The sequence below is a fragment of the Ursus arctos genome, unplaced genomic scaffold, assembly GCF_023065955.2.
Source record: "Ursus arctos isolate Adak ecotype North America unplaced genomic scaffold, UrsArc2.0 scaffold_19, whole genome shotgun sequence".
Lineage (NCBI taxonomy): Eukaryota > Metazoa > Chordata > Mammalia > Carnivora > Ursidae > Ursus > Ursus arctos.
Window position 1 is genome coordinate 43,292,484 of NW_026622863.1, and position 15,917 is coordinate 43,308,400.

At 37.1% G+C, this 15,917-nt stretch overlaps 1 protein-coding gene and 1 non-coding gene across 5 annotated transcripts in view; one reads left to right on the forward strand and one right to left on the reverse strand.

Moving 5' to 3' along the window:
* Positions 1-12,357, forward strand: part of LOC113243638 (zinc finger protein 573) — a 64,647-nt gene extending 52,290 nt beyond the window's left edge. Inside the window, exons 3-5 of one of the 4 annotated variants that reach the window (XM_048223521.2) lie at positions 1,501-1,627; positions 3,622-3,717; positions 9,519-12,357. In XM_048223521.2, coding sequence (XP_048079478.1) covers positions 1,501-1,627; positions 3,622-3,717; positions 9,519-11,557 — 2,262 coding nt within the window. In that variant the 3' untranslated portion in view covers positions 11,558-12,357. The other 3 variants (XM_048223519.2, XM_048223522.2, XM_048223526.2) reach the window with 3 other exon arrangements.
* TRNAE-CUC (transfer RNA glutamic acid (anticodon CUC)) lies at positions 2,509-2,581 on the reverse strand. The gene has a single exon. It is a non-coding gene; the product is annotated as a tRNA-Glu (tRNA).
* Positions 12,358-15,917: the final 3,560 nt, after the last annotated feature.

A 15,917-nucleotide genomic window follows, 5' to 3' on the forward strand; every position in this document is an offset into this window, starting at 1 on the left:
GTCCTTTAAAGTAAAGATTTATGTTATGTGAGGTTGTTCTGTAGTGTGGACAGATGGGTACAATGGTTGTATTCAACCATCCATGAAAAGACTTTGAAATTTTCCAGACTTGAGATTTATGGGTAGATAGGATAGAAATTTGGTATTGAATGACTTAAGTCTCATTGTAGAGTAAAATCTCATAATTTGTGTGAATTAGTATATAATTGTGATTTGCAAACTGAGTCATAGACTTTGGCAGGAAATCCCTGAGAGATAAATATGAGGACTGTTCTGTTGTTGGGTGAAACATACTAAATTTAGGTGATATCTGCATAATTCATCATCCTTCTTCAGTATTCTTTAACTCAATGTATTAGTTATCTATTGTATAACAGATTCCGCCAACACTTAGTAGCTCAAAGCAGTAAACATTTATCTTACAGTTTCAGTGGTTTGGAAATCTAGGCATGGCTTAGCTTGCTTTCCTGTCTGGATCTCTTACAAGGCTATCAAGGTCTTAGGGCTAAAGTCATCCTAAGGCCAACATTGGGTGTATCTGTTTCCAAGCTCACTCACCTGGGTTTGACAGGATCCAGTTGCTCATGGGCTGTTGACTGGAGGCCACTCTTGGTTAAGCAAGTGAGACATCAAAAGAGGGCAAACAATGTGGCAATGATAGTCTTTTGTAATCTGTCAGAAGTAACATTTCATCACTTTAGTTATATTCTATTTATTAAAAGCAAGTCACTCAGTTCAGCTCACACACATGTGAAGGAGAGTACACAAGGGCATAAATACCCGCAGGTGATCATTGGTAACCTAAGTAGAAGCTACCTACCATACTCAGCATAAGCTAGGTGTTCAGTGACAGATGGTAGATGACAACAAGAAAACTACATATCATCATAAGTAGTAGGTGAACACAGAATCACAGAATTGGGGAAGACCTTACAAATTTGATATATTCTACCTGTATTAATGATTAAATACAACATATCCATAAATTATATCATGTGCCAGAAAGTACATGGGGATTATCAAAACAAGAAAAATATTTATGGTAGGATCTGACATAATGAAGTATTTCATGCTTGAGGGAATTCTTAATTTTATACAAACCTTATTTTCTAAAATTGAGACTTCCTACTACATTTTGAAAAATATTTGATTAAATTTTCTCTTCTCTAAAAAGCAGATTTTCTTCAGCAACCCATGTTTACTGAGTTTATGTGACAGATAACAAACATTATGCTTGAATTCACTATTTAATAGTCAGTGGTTATTATTTTATCTAGTCTCAAATGATTCAAATATTTAAGGAATATTTTGTCTGTTCCAGCAGGCTTCTTAAAAAATACGTATATATTCTGCTTCAGTCCCCTCGTGTGTTAGAGATTTTTAGCCTACATACTTGCTATATTGCTTTCTTCCTGCAGTGCAGTCTTTATCTCCTCTCCTTCCATCTTCAACAAAATATTTCTCTAATTTCTCTAGTAATACATGGGTTTGCCATTTCAGAGATCTATGACATTCAGTGATGTGGCCATAGACTTCTCTCAGCAGGAGTGGGAATATCTTGATTCTGTTCAGAAGAACTTGTACCGGGATGTGATGATGGAAAACTATGATACCTTGGTCTCATTGGGTATGTTTATCAGCGTCTGTTGATTTAGGATAATTTAGAGTCTGTTCTTTAAGATAAGCATTTTTTTCCACTGTGATTTTCAGAGCTGCTTTTAGGAAACTAGTTACATTTCTTTGTTATTTTCTCCCAAAGAAATGGTTTGAGCTTTGTCAGTTTGGAAATTGCCTCTCCATTAAATATTGTTAAGGGGGAAGGATTTTCCTTTACCCTTCAGAATTCTTCTAGCTGGTCTAAGAATTAAATTGATGTGAGACAGATTAACTGGAGGAAAAAACAAAAGTTTATGTGTACACAGAGTCCTCAAAATGAAACCGGGACCCCCAAAATGATGAAATCAGACAGGTTTTATACTTTTTAGACAAGGAGACGACAAATCTGTGAAGATTTGACAGGACAAAGAAAACTTATGTTCGGAATTTCAAGTAGTAAGTAATCTTAAACACAATTTGGGCTGGGGTAGTAAATTAGTAAAAGGTAACAAGGGTTATTAACACAGCCTTCTCAGCTTTAAATTTCCTATATTTGTTATAAGGGTGTCTCTTTATCTCCTGATACAGGGAGGGTACCTTCCATTAAGAGATTTATTTCCTTTCTGAAGACAAAGTGGGGATCATAGTGTTCTTTTTTTTTTTTTTTTAAGATTTTATTTAGTTATTTGACAGAGAGAGAGAGACAGCCAGCAAGAGAGGGAACACAAGCAGGGGGAGTGGGAGAAAAAGAAGCAGCCTCCCAGCGGAGGAGCCTGATGCAGGGCTCGATCCCAGAATGCTGGGATCACGCCCTGAGCCGAAGGCAGACACTTAACAACTGCACCACCCAGGTGCCCCATAGTGTTCTTCTTGCATTTAACTTTTTATTTTTTTAAGTAGGTGTAAGTTCCATGCCCAACGTGGGACTTGAACTCATGGCCCTGAGATTGAGAGTCTCATGCTCTACCAACTGAGCTAGCCAGTTGCCCCTGCATTGAACTTTTAATTTAAAATAATCAATAAAAGGGTGCCTTGGTGTCTCACTCGATGAAGCATCTGCCTTCAGCTCAGGTCATAATCTCAGGGTCCTGGGACCAAGCCCCACGTCAGGCTCCCTGCTCGGCAGAGAGCCTGCTTCTCCCTCTCCTGCTCTCGCTGCTTGTTTGCACGCGTGCTCTCTCTCTCTCTCTCTCTGTCAAATAAATAAATAAATCTTTAAAAAAAATAAAATAATATGCAGGAGTGCTGGGGTGGCTCAGTCAGTCGAGCACCCAACTCTTGGATTCGGCTTGGTTCACGATCTCAGTGTCATGAGATGGAGCCCCATGTCAGGCTCTGTGCAGGTTAATCAGCTTGACACAGGGTCCTGAATTGCTCTTATTGCCCTAAAAGAGCCTCTATAGTTTAAATAGTGATGGATTAGGTAAATGGGATTCATTGAAAACTGAGGCACACACATTTTATTTCATAAGAAATTCTGTTTTGTGATTGGAAGTTGTAATCTATGAACATTACATTGAAATGGAATGAATGTCTTATAGATAGCTCTTCTTGTGTACTCTTCTCGTAAAACAACAATATCAGTAAAAATGTTAACAGCTAGCATCGTTCTTATGTATGTAATAGGCAATGCTCTGAGCACTTTACATATATATATCAACTTGTTTGATCCTCCTAACAGCTCTGTTCACATTTTAAAAGTGAGAATACTAAAGCGCTGGGTCTAGGTGACTTTCCCAAGGTTAGACATAGCTGGAAGGTCAAAGACAAGAATTGAACCAAGCCTCCAGATTCTGTATTTTAAACTATGGTATTATGCATACTCCCAAGAAAAAGAGGATTTATGAGTGTATTTAAAAAAAAAACACAAAAAAGGCCTTATTATACCTTATTTCTTGTTCTTTAGTTCCTTTACCCTCTCTTCTCAAAAATCTTACCATTTTGACCTTTAGTTTAGTATTATAATTTTAACCAAGCAATGTTTTGTTCTACATCATGTGCCATTTTTTTTTTCTTTGTAAGCAGGACATTCCATTTCTAAGCCAGATGTGATTACATTATTGGAGCAAGGAAAAGATCCCTGGATGGTTGTGAAGGAAGATACAAGAAGATGGTGTACAGGTAAGTATGAGCAAGTCAAGCTTTGGGAATATATCTGTGTAGGTAAAAGCTAAGTGGTCAAGGAGAAGACGCACACTTGAAATGTTGGTTGGAAAACTACACTCACATTGGAGAAAATACCTGTGATCTAGAGGGGAAATACATGCTGTGCATGAGCTACCAAATGAATTTCATCTTCACCTCATTAACTACTCCCTTTTATTACTCTTTTCATATTTCCCTCCCAATTCAGTAATGGGCACTGTCGTTCTTCTTCATGCACCATTTTATCTGTGTTTTGGACTCAACTGCTCTCTGGGTCCTCTTGTGCACCTAGATTTGTGTATGTAGTTTCACTGTCTAAAAATAAATGCATTTCTATAACTGGTTAATAAAATGGAGTTTATAGTATATTAGGGAAAATGTAAAATAAACACATAAATAAGTAGATAAATAACCTCACATGGTGAAATATAGTATAAAGGAAACTAAGGACAGGACAAATTTAGGTAAGGTAAGATGGTCAGGAACACTTTTCTGAGGAGGTAAGATGTGGAGGGTAAGGTCCCAGGCTATTTGAGTATAAGAGGAAGAGCATTCCAAGAAGAGCAAACAACAAATGCAAAGGCCTGAAGGGGAACATGAGTGTTGTGTGTTTAGGAGCAGCAGGTAGATTGGAGCAGAGTTACTGAAGAGTGACTAACAACTAACATGTTATGGGGGATCAAATCTTGTAAGGTGTTGTGATTAAAAGTTATCATTGTTTTCCAAAATTATTTGTAGAGCTATGATTTGGTTAAATCTTTTATATCCTTAATTTTTAAAAATTAAACCTTTTATTAATTATTAGACTTACACAGAAATCTAGATAAAATAAACATTAAGTGATTATTCACTTTCTCTCATATACTTTTTATGTATTTCTTAATTTTTATTTAAAAAAATTTTTATCCTAATATCTATTGGGAGCATTTTTTCTTCATAGGTTAGTATTCTGAAATCATTTTTTTATCTCTACTGTATTCCTGAAATTTATCACTTCATTTCTCAGTTTTTCTAACTCTGATTTATGTTGTTTTTTCATTTCACATAGAATTTTCTCAAAGTCAGAACACTTAATATTGTTCAGATGGCAATACCACCCCAAATCCCATCAGCTTATTTATAGAAATTGACATCCTGATCATAAAATTCATGTGGGTATGCAAGGGATTTGGGATAGTCAAAAAAATCTTGAAAAAGAAAAAAGTGGGATTTGTATTTTCCAATTTCAAAACTTACTACATACCAAAACTTAAGGGATGCCTTGAAAGCAGCACTAAGAAGGAGGTTTATAGCTCTGAATGCTTATTATAGAAAGAAAATTCTCAAATCAACAACCTAACTTCAGGGGCGCCTGGGTGGCTCAGTCGTTAAGCGTCTGCCTTCGGCTCAGGGCGTGGTCCCGGCATTATGGGATCAAGCCCCGCATCAGGCTCCTCTGCTGGGAGCCTGCTTCTTCCTCTCCTACTCTCCCTGCTTGTGTTCCCTCTCTCTCTGGCTGTCTCTCTCTCTCAAATAAATAAATAAAGTCTTTAAAAACAAACAAACAAACAAAAAACAACCTAACTTCATATGACAAAGAACTAGGTAAAAAAAGAATGAACTAACCTCAGAGATAGTAGAAAAAAGAAAATAATAAAAAATAGAAACATAGTAGAGAATAGAAAACAATAGGAAAAAAACCAATGAAACCAAGAGTTGGTTCTTCAAAAAGATAAACCAAAGTGAGAAAATATTAGCTAGATTGACTAAAAAAAGGAGAAAAGACTCAGCTAAAATCAGAAATTAAAGAAGAGACTGTAAAGAATTGTATGCCAACAAATTGGGAAACCCAAGAGATCCTGACCTAATAGAAAATCTAAACAGACTTATACTAATACAGAGATTGAATCAGTAATCAAAAACGAACACGGGGCACCTGGGTGGCTCAGTCGTTGAGCGTCTGCCTTCGGCTCAGGGCGTGATCCTGGCGTTCCGGGATCGAGTCCCACATCGGGCTCCTCCGCTGGGAGCCTGCTTCTTCCTCTCCCACTCCCCCTGCTTGTGTTCCCTCTCTCGCTGGCTGTCTCTGTCAAATAAATAAATAAATAAAATCTTAAAAAAAAAAAAAAAAAAAAAAAACAGACACATGCAGAGATGCTCAACATCACTCATCATCAGGGAAATACAAAACTACAGTGAGTTATCACCTCACACCTGTCACTTGGCTAAAATTAACATAGGAAACAGCAGGTGTTGGTGAAGATGTGTGGAAAGGAGAACCCTCTTATTACACTGTTGGTGGGAATGCAAGCTGGTACAGCCACTATGGAAAACAGTATGGAAGTTCCTCAAAAAGTTAAAAATAGCACTACCCTACAATCCAGCAATTACACTACTAGGTATTTACCCAAAGGATACAACTATACTAATTTGAAGGTATTCCTGCAACCCGATGTTTATAGCAGCATTATCAACAATAGCCAAATATTGGAAAGAGCTCAAATGTCCATCAACTGATGAATGAATAAAGAAGCTATGGTATATATATATAGACAATGGAATATTACTCAGCAAAGAATTAACACCAATTTCCCGCAAACTTTTCCAAAATATTGAAGAGGAAGGAGCACTCCCAAACTTACTCTGGGGCCAGCATTACCCTGGTCCCAAAGCCAGACAAATCCAGTGTGAGAAGAGAAAACCACGGGCCAATGTTCCTCATGTATATTGAGGCAAAAGTTCTCAACAAAAATACTAGCAAACTGAATTCAACGGCACATGAAAAGGATTATACACCATGACAAAGTGGGATTGATTTCTGGAATACAAAGACGATGCAGTATATAAAATCAAGCAATGTGATACACATTAACAGAATGAAGGAGGAAGAAACCACACAATTATCTCAGTGTAGAAAAAGCATTTAACAAAATGTAATATTTCCCATGGCAAAACACTCAAGAAACCAGGAATAGAAGGAAACTGCCTCAGCATAATAAAGACCATCTATGTTAGTCCACACCTAACCTCATATTCAGTGGTGAAAGACTGAAAGCACTGGTTTTGCTGAATCCATAAGTTTGGTATGTTCTGTTTTCATTTTTATTTATCAAGATATTTTCTAATTTCCCTTGTAATTTCTTTGTTGTTCCATTGGTTATTTAAGTGTGTGTTGTTTAATTCCCACATGTTTGTGTATTTTCTAGTTTTCCTACTTCTGGTTTCTAATTTTGTTCCTTTGTGATTGGAAAAGACACTCTCAGTCTTCTAAATTTTATTGATAGTTGACTTGGGTCTAGTGTGGTCTGTCTTAGAGAATGTTCCATGTGTACTTGAGAAAAACATGTATTCTGCTGTTGTGTGTAGAACACACAACATGTATGTCTCTTAGGTCCAGTTTGTTTAGACTGTTCAAGTCCTCTCTCCTTATTGATCTTCTGTCTGGTTTTTCTATTCATTATTGAAAGTAGAATATTGTTATATTTTAGCAATTAATCAAAGCAATAAAACTTCAACTGTACATTCTGTCCTGCTGTTTGTGGAAAGTAGTTTAGTTCTCTAAGGCTTTGCTAACAATGCTTTGTGTCTTCCTCATGCACGTATGATTCACGTTTAGGCTAAGCTTTGAACTAGTTTGTATCCAAAACTAGGTAATCTCTTTTTCAGAATGTTCCCCCTCAAGAGTTCCTCCCTTACTTTCCAGTTTGGTAGTGTTCCTTGCCATGATTCTTGCAGCCAGAAATATGTCCGGGCTTTTACAGCACATTTTTTAATGTTTTCACTCCTCTCCACTGTCCTCTTTTTTAAATTTTTTTTTTTTAAGTAGACTCCACACCCAATTTGGAGTTTGAACTCAAACTCTGAGATTGAGTCGAGTGCTCTATCTACTGAACCAGCCAGTCACCCCTCCATAGACTTCTTTTGTTTATTTTAATTACTGACCTCGAGTGTTTGGGTTTTGTTATTTTGCCAAGCATTTTTAGCTGATATCAGTCAGAGAGAGAGACAACTATAAGGGATTTACACCACTATGATGGAACTAGAACTTCTTCAATTAAACAGTTATTTAATGGTGAAATTATTTTTCATGTATTTTCTCTTGTATCATTCTGGACTCATTTTAAAATTACATTTATATTTATCACAGTCATTTTTATACTACTATTTTCACAATGTTGGCCAGTCACACTTCTGTAAGTCTTTGATGTTTTCATTTCTTTTTGGCCTAAGATTTCTAGGCCTACCTTTTTTGCCCTGTTCCAAACTGTTTATCTAACTATGCTGGATCCATTTAATGACATTGATATTTAGAAATGATAATTTAGGAGCTAAACACTCCTTACAACTATCTTTTTTGACAACATGTTCTATTCTATTGCAATTGGTCTGTTTGAGCTTTTTCTTGTGATTTTTTTGAGGAATTTTGATGAATTTTTCTAGAAGTATTAGTGATGTATTTAAAGTATTCATAATATCAATAAAATTCATTTTAGTTTTGCATATCCCCCTTCATCATTTCTTTCATATTTTTTATTTTTACCACTTTTTGTTGGTTTGGCTAATGTTGACTTCTTGATTTTTAAACCACGAGCTCTTTAGTTTATTTGTTAATACTACACTTTTCTAACTCATTACATTCTGCTCTCAATTTGATTTTGTTTTTGTTTTTTTCCTTTACTTCACTTTTTTTTTAAGTTTTGGAATTGGGTCCTTAACTCATTTATTGCTTCCATTTTAATGGCAATAATTACTTAAGTCTTTGAATTCTCTGAATGCTCAAATTGAATGACCAAAATTCAAGTATGTACTTATATTCTCTGTTGTACTGTTCACTTTTTTATTTCCATACTTACCCAGTGTTTATTCTGGAGAGGATATTTCCGTTTCCTTTCAAATGTGTTTTGGTTTTCTGATATTATTACTAATTCCTATTGTTACTTGTTTTTGAAGAGAAAGTGTTTGTATTATCTCAGGGTTTAGCACTTACCATATTCTACTCACAGGGTAGTATTTCTTGCCCCCAAGTGTCTTCCCACTTGTTCAGCACATATGAATTTGATCAAGATATTCCTTCATATTGGTTGGTATTCTGCAGGCTATCTGTTCATTCTTTTTCACATATTTCCTGAAATTCTTTTTACAGATTCCTTTACTGTATAGTTCAATTTCACTTTTCCTCAAAATACCCAAATGCTCAGAATTCCATTAGACTTTCAGTAGGGTGTATACCTACCTAGTCCCTGTCTGAAAATTCATGGACAGACTTGTAGGAATTAATAGAATGGTCAATCTTGGTTAAAAGGGAAAGTGGAGAGGACCTGAGAAAAGATATGAAGGAATAAAACAGACGGAACATTTGTAGAATGTGTACTCAATAAGAAAAAGCTCAGTGAAGATAACCAACAAGAACTCTCATTATTTTATTTAAAATGAGAACAAAGAAATGCACACATGGCTATTCATTGGAGGGAATGACCACAATATTTATATTTTATGGGGAAATTTTAATTGCAGATTTAAAGATCCAGTATAAAAAGTTGTTTTTAATATATTTATATTTTATGTGGAAACTGATACCGGAGAGAGTACATTAAATTATTTTAGTAACATGTAATGAGTTATGGAGACACTATCCGTAACTTGCAAACTATATAGCTGATTTTAGACTTCTCTAAAATATTCATCTCTAATGGGTCATGTTTTTAATTTTTAAAATGTTTTTAATTTTTAAAGAAATTTACTATAAAACATTCACTTATTTTGTCCAGGAAAACAAAATGTTTTCTCCTTTCTCTTAGATTTGGAGTCAAGATATGAAATAATCAGCTGTGACGAAGTACACATTTATAAAAAACATTCGTCTTTTACTCTACATCAGAAAATTCATACTAGAGAGAAACCCTATGAATGTGACACATGTGGGAAGGACTTTAGTCAATATACAGACCTTACAGTACATCGGAGAATTCATACTGGTGAGAAACCCTATGAATGTGAGCAATGTGGAAAGTCCTTTAATCGTGCATCCAAACTTCTGCAACATCAGAGAATTCATATTGGTGAAAAACCTTATAAATGTGAGGAATGTGGAATGACATTTAGTCGTAGGATGGACCTTAGAGTTCATAAGAGAAATCATACTGGTGAGAAACCCTATGAATGTGACAAATGTGGGAGGGCCTTTAGTCGTGCTTCACATCTTACTCAACATGGGAGAGTTCATACTGGTGAGAAATCCTATGTATGTAATGAATGTGGGAAGGCCTTTAGTCAGGGTGGAAGACTTAGAATACATCATAGAATTCATACTGGTGAGAAACCCTATGAATGTAAGGAATGTGGGAAGGCTTTTAGTCAAGCCTCTCATCTTGTGCAACATGACAGAATTCATACTGGTGAAAAACCCTATGAATGCCATGAGTGTAAGATGACCTTTAGCCGTGGTAAAGATCTTAGAGTACATCATAGAACTCATACTGGAGAGAAACCCTACGAATGCAAGGAATGTGGGAAGGCCTTTAGTCGTGCCTCAAATCTTGTTCAACATGAGAGAATTCATACCGGGGAGAAGCCCTATGAATGTAAGGAATGTGGGATGACATTTAGTCGTGGTTATCAACTCATTCCACATCAGACATTGCATATTGGCATTAAACCCTATGAATGTAATGAATGTGGGAAGGCCTTTGGTCATGCTTCAGCACTTATTCAACATGAAAGGATTCATACTGGTGAGAAACCCTATAAATGTAAAGAATGTGGGAAGGCCTTTATGCATGGTGGAAGCCTAAGAATGCATCAGAGAATTCATACTGGTGAGAAACCCTATGAATGTGACAAATGTGGGAAGGCCTTTAGTCGACATACAGACCTTACAGTACATCGGAGAATTCATACTGGTGAGAAACCCTACGAATGTGAGCATTGTGGAAAGTCCTTTAATTGTGCATCCAACCTTCTGCAACATCAGAGAATTCATACTGGTGAAAAACCTTATAAATGTGAGGAATGTGGAATGACATTTAGTCGTAGGATAGACCTTAAAGTTCATCAGAGAATTCATACTGGTGAGAAACCCTATGAATGTGACAAATGTGGGAAGGCCTTTAGTCGTGCTTCACATCTTACTCAACATGGGAGAGTTCATACTGGTGAGAAATCCTATGTATGTAATGAATGTGGGAAGGCCTTTAGTCAGGGTGGAAGACTTAGAATACATCATAGAATTCATACTGGTGAGAAACCCTATGAATGTAAGGAATGTGGGAAGGCTTTTAGTCAAGCCTCTCATCTTGTGCAACATGACAGAATTCATACTGGTGAAAAACCCTATGAATGCCATGAGTGTGGGATGACCTTTAGCCGTGGTAAAGATCTTAGAGTACATCATAGAACTCATACTGGAGAGAAACCCTACAAATGTAAGGAATGTGGGAAGGCCTTTAGTCGCGCCTCAAACCTTGTTAGGCATGAGAGAATTCATACAGGTGAGAAACCATACGAATGTAAGGAATGTTGGAAGGCCTTTAGTCATATTGAAAGCCTTAGAATGCATCATAGAATTCATACTGGTGAGAAACCCCATGAATGTAAAGAGTGTGGGAAGGCGTTTAGTAGTGGCAAACAACTAATTATACATCATAGATTTCATACTGGTGAGAAACCCTATGAGTGTAAGGAATGTGGGAAGGCTTTTAGTGTGTATGGACGACTTACTCGACACCAGAGTATTCACAGTGGTGAGAAACCTTTTGAATGTAACACATGTAGGAAGTCTTTTAGGCTTAGTTCAGGTCTTAAAGCACATCAGAGAATTCATACTGGAGAGAAGCCTTAATAATATAAGGACTGTGGAAAGGCATATATATGCAGTAGAGAATGTATAGTACATCAACTTTATAACACTGAGAAACAGTGTGAATGAAAGGAATGTGGGAATGCTTTTAGATATGGTTCAGTTCTTATAAGGCATTAAATTACACTGGTGAGGACTCCTCAAAATGTAAATAATATTTGGAATGTTTTCATTATGATTCAAATGTTGCTCATAGTAAGAATTTTTTTTTTTACAAGAATGTTCAGTTCAGCTTTATTAATGGTAACATATTTGCAAACAACCTAAGTGTTCATCAGCTGGTCAGCAGGTGCACAGATAGTGGTGTATTTGTACAGTGCAATGCTATTCAGCAAGAAAAAAGAATGTACCACTGCTACTTGGGACAGCATGTATGAATCTTAAGAGCATGCTTGTTGAAAGAAGCCAGTCACAAAAAGTCCATACATATCATTTTTATGAAATTCAAAAATAGGCAAAATTAATCTATGGGAACAAATCAGCATAGTGGTTCACGTGCGGCAGGGAGGAGGAGGATAGAGTAGAAAGGGACCTTTGGAAATTTGGGGCTGTGGTCTGTACCTGCACTGGTAATACCATAGCTATTAGCTACATGTGACTAGTAAGCACTGGAACTATGGCTAATTCAAAGTACGAAATGCTGCAAACATAAGATACACAGCAGATCGAAGCCTTATGAAACACATGTAAAATACCACATTGATGATATTTTTAAAATCAATTCCAGATTGAAATGGTAGTATTTTGGGTATATTGGGTTAAATAAAACATATTTAAGTTAATTTCATCTGTCTCCTTTAACTTTTTTAAATGTGGTTACCTAAGATTTAAAATTGAATATGTGGGTCACATTCTATTTCCACGGTCTGTCTATCTTGATCGGGATGGCAGTTACAACAGTGTGTACATCTGTCAGAAATCATTGAACACTAAGATTAAGATCTGTACTTTTAGTCATGTGTTATTATACTTTATAAAACAAAACTAAAAGCTATATTTTTCATGCTAGTTATCATATTTGGCATTCAGCATTCATTACATTGTATGTGAAACTTCAAAATCACCTTACAATGTAGGTGATATTTGCTGAAAAGTCTAGGGAGTCTAAGTAACCTCCAAATTGACGTAGAAATATGTGGTAATATGGAGTTTCGAATGCCCTGTGGTTCGACTATATTTCTTGTGCTTTTCCCATTTGATCATGTTGCTTTACCAATGATGATAAAAACATGAGTATACTTTGGGACACTTTGTTTTGTGACCAAAGCCATTGATTTCTAAACCTGTGATCTGGGAGGTGGTGCATGAGTCATAACATTTTGGACAGATAATTCTGTAAGTGCATAGGAATCTAGCAGCATTATCCTGAGGTTTCAGGGAGGAAAATAACTTGTAATCTAAACAAATTGCCTGCCATTGGAGGGGCAACAGCTCTGGTGTGTGTAGACATGAAAATCAATACATTGCCCTGAAAAGCAGGGCTCATTCACTTTTAACATTTTCTCTCTCAGGTCTTGAGATGGGACTGTGAGGCTGGACTGGCCCTCTCTTTTCTTAATCAGCTGTGAGGCTGTTGTAGCAAAAATTAATAGGCGTTGCAGGATCATGCAGGATCAAAAGCTCTTTCATCTTGCCCAGCTCCAAGAGGGTGTTGTATTTTCAAAGTGTAGTATTGTACAATTGAGCAATAGAGAAGGAGGGGAGGGGCCTTTGCTAGGGATTCTTGACCGCTGTAAGAGTTCACTTTAGGCCATTTGTCACAGCGGTAATTTTCCCAGAAATACCCTATGCCAAGGTTGTTTTCGCTATTCTATCCTCTTTTATCAATTTCTTTTCTTTTCTTTTTTTTTTTTTTTTAAGATTTTCATTTATTTATTTGACAGAGACAGCGAGAAAGGAAACACAAGCAGGGGCAGAGGGAGAGAGAGAAGCAGGCTTCCTGCTGAGCAGGGAGCCTGATGGGGGACTTGATCCCAGTACCCTGACCGAAGGCAGACATTTAATGACTGAGCCACCCAGGCGCCCCTATTGATTTATTTTCTGAAATCATGGGTGAGGGTAGTTGTCCTGCCCTCTCTTCATCATCCCAGCTCTTTGTCTAGTGGCTTCTTCAGAGCACCATGGGGTAGAAACGATTTTCATTGGGACGCAGCTGGTTTGAAAGGTTTTAGGGAGTGAGTGTAGTACAGAAATGGCCAATAGAAATCCTGTATTTTGTTTAAGCATTTTTCAGCGTGATAAATATAATTTAATATGAAACGTGATCCATTGTCCCGCGGCAGGTTTTCTCAGCTGTGTACAGTAAGGATTCTGTCGCCTACTGTGGATTCGGTATTTATTACACTCTGGAACCTCTTTTGTTCTGAGGTTTTGTTTGTGAGGACATTTAAAGGTGGATTGTCTGTTCAACCTTGCAGAGGCATTGATTAAGTTTAATTTGCTCTGCTTTAGTGAAGGAACTTGCTGGTCTTTTTGAACTGAGCTCTACATTATTTGTAGTTGGGGCATGTTTTTTGATGCCTTCAGTTCTTTCTGGGCATGGAAACTCTTTTTGTACATTTGTTGAATCTGTTTCCATGCTGAGCTTTTTATATACAGCACAATGACCCTTTGCTGTTGCAGTTGTAGTTTGGCCTTATTTTTAACTTTAAAAGGACAGCAGGAAATTGCCTTTTATTAAACATCTGCGGGATATTATAACATTTACTTTGTCACCCCATAAGTAGATGTTTCAATATGGTTTTCATTTTCAAAATAAAATTTTAACTGTCTTATTTTTGTACGGTTGAGCACACATACGCCATGTGGAATGTGTGGGAAAAAATATTGGGTTTTTTTCTTTAAATAGAAAAGAATTAAGCCTCCCATTGCTTAATTGGTTGTTTTTATTTATTTTTTTTAAAGAAGTGTTTGGAGATTATGTCAAATTGAGCACTGTATCAAAACTTACCATGAGAAATCTTGAATTTGAGGTGTTAAAATTTTGCCATTTCCTGTTTTTTCTTTTTTTTCTTTTTTATTAAGTTTTAAATTTTCCTTCCAGTACCGTGAACATCCAGTGTTACATTAGTTTCAGGTGTATGGTACACTGATTCAGCACAGCAAATGATGTACTCCTCATAAGTGTACTCTTTAGTCCCCCAAACCCCTCCCTTGTTGATGCTTTTATATTTCAGTCCTCTTTCCTCTGCTTTCTGCCCTTGACCATGCCCAGATTTGCTATGATCTTTTTTTTTTTTACAGGTTTTTAAAAATTTTTTATTATATTAGTCACCATACAGTACATCACTAGTTTTTTTTTTTTTAAAGATTTTATTTATTTATTTGACAGAGATAGAGACAGCCAGCGAGAGAGGGAACACAGGCAGGGGGAGTGGGAGAGGAAGAAGCAGGCTCATAGCGGAGGAGCCTGATGTGGGGCTCGATCCCAGAACGCGGGGATCACGCCCTGAGCCGAAGGCAGACGCTTAACCGCTGTGCCACCCAGGCGCCCCATCACTAGTTTTTGATGTAGTGTTCCATGATTCATCGTCTGCATATAACACCCAGTGCTCCATGCAATATGTGCCCTTCTTATTACGCATCACCGGCCTATCCCAATCCCCCACCCCCCTCCCCTCTGAAGCCTTCAGTTTGTTTCCCAGAGTCCATAGTCTCTCATGGTTCATTCCCCCTTCTGTTTACCCCCCTTCATTCAACCCTTCCTTCTCCTACCAATCTTCCTAGTTCTTATGTTCCATAGATGAGAGAAACCATATGATAATTGTCTTTCTCTGCTTGACTTCTCGCTTAGCATTATCTCCTCCAGTCCCGTCCATGTTGCTGCAAATGTTGGGTGATCGTTCTTTCTAATGGCTGCATAATATTCTATTGTATATATGGACCACATCTTCTCTATCCATTCGTCTGTTGAAGGGCATCTCGGCTCCTTCCACAGTTTAGCTATTGTGGACAATGCTGCTAGAACATATGGGGTGCATATGGCCCTTCTCTTCACTACGTCTGTATCTTTGGGGTAAATACCCAGTAGTGCAATGGCTGGATCATAGGGTAGCTCAATTTTTAACTTTTTAAGGGACCTCCACACTGTTTTCCAGAGTAGCTGTACCAACTCGCATTCCCACCAGCAGTGTAAGAGGGTTTCCCTTTCTCTACATCCTCTCCAACACCTGTTGTTTCTTGTCTTGTCAATTTTTGCCATTCTAACTGGCATAAGGTGGTATCTCAGTGTGGTTTTGATTTGAATTTCCCTGATGGCTAATGATTTTGAACACTTTTTCATGTGTATGTTAGCCATTTGTATGTCTTCATTGGAAAAGTGTTCATATCTTCTGCCCATTGA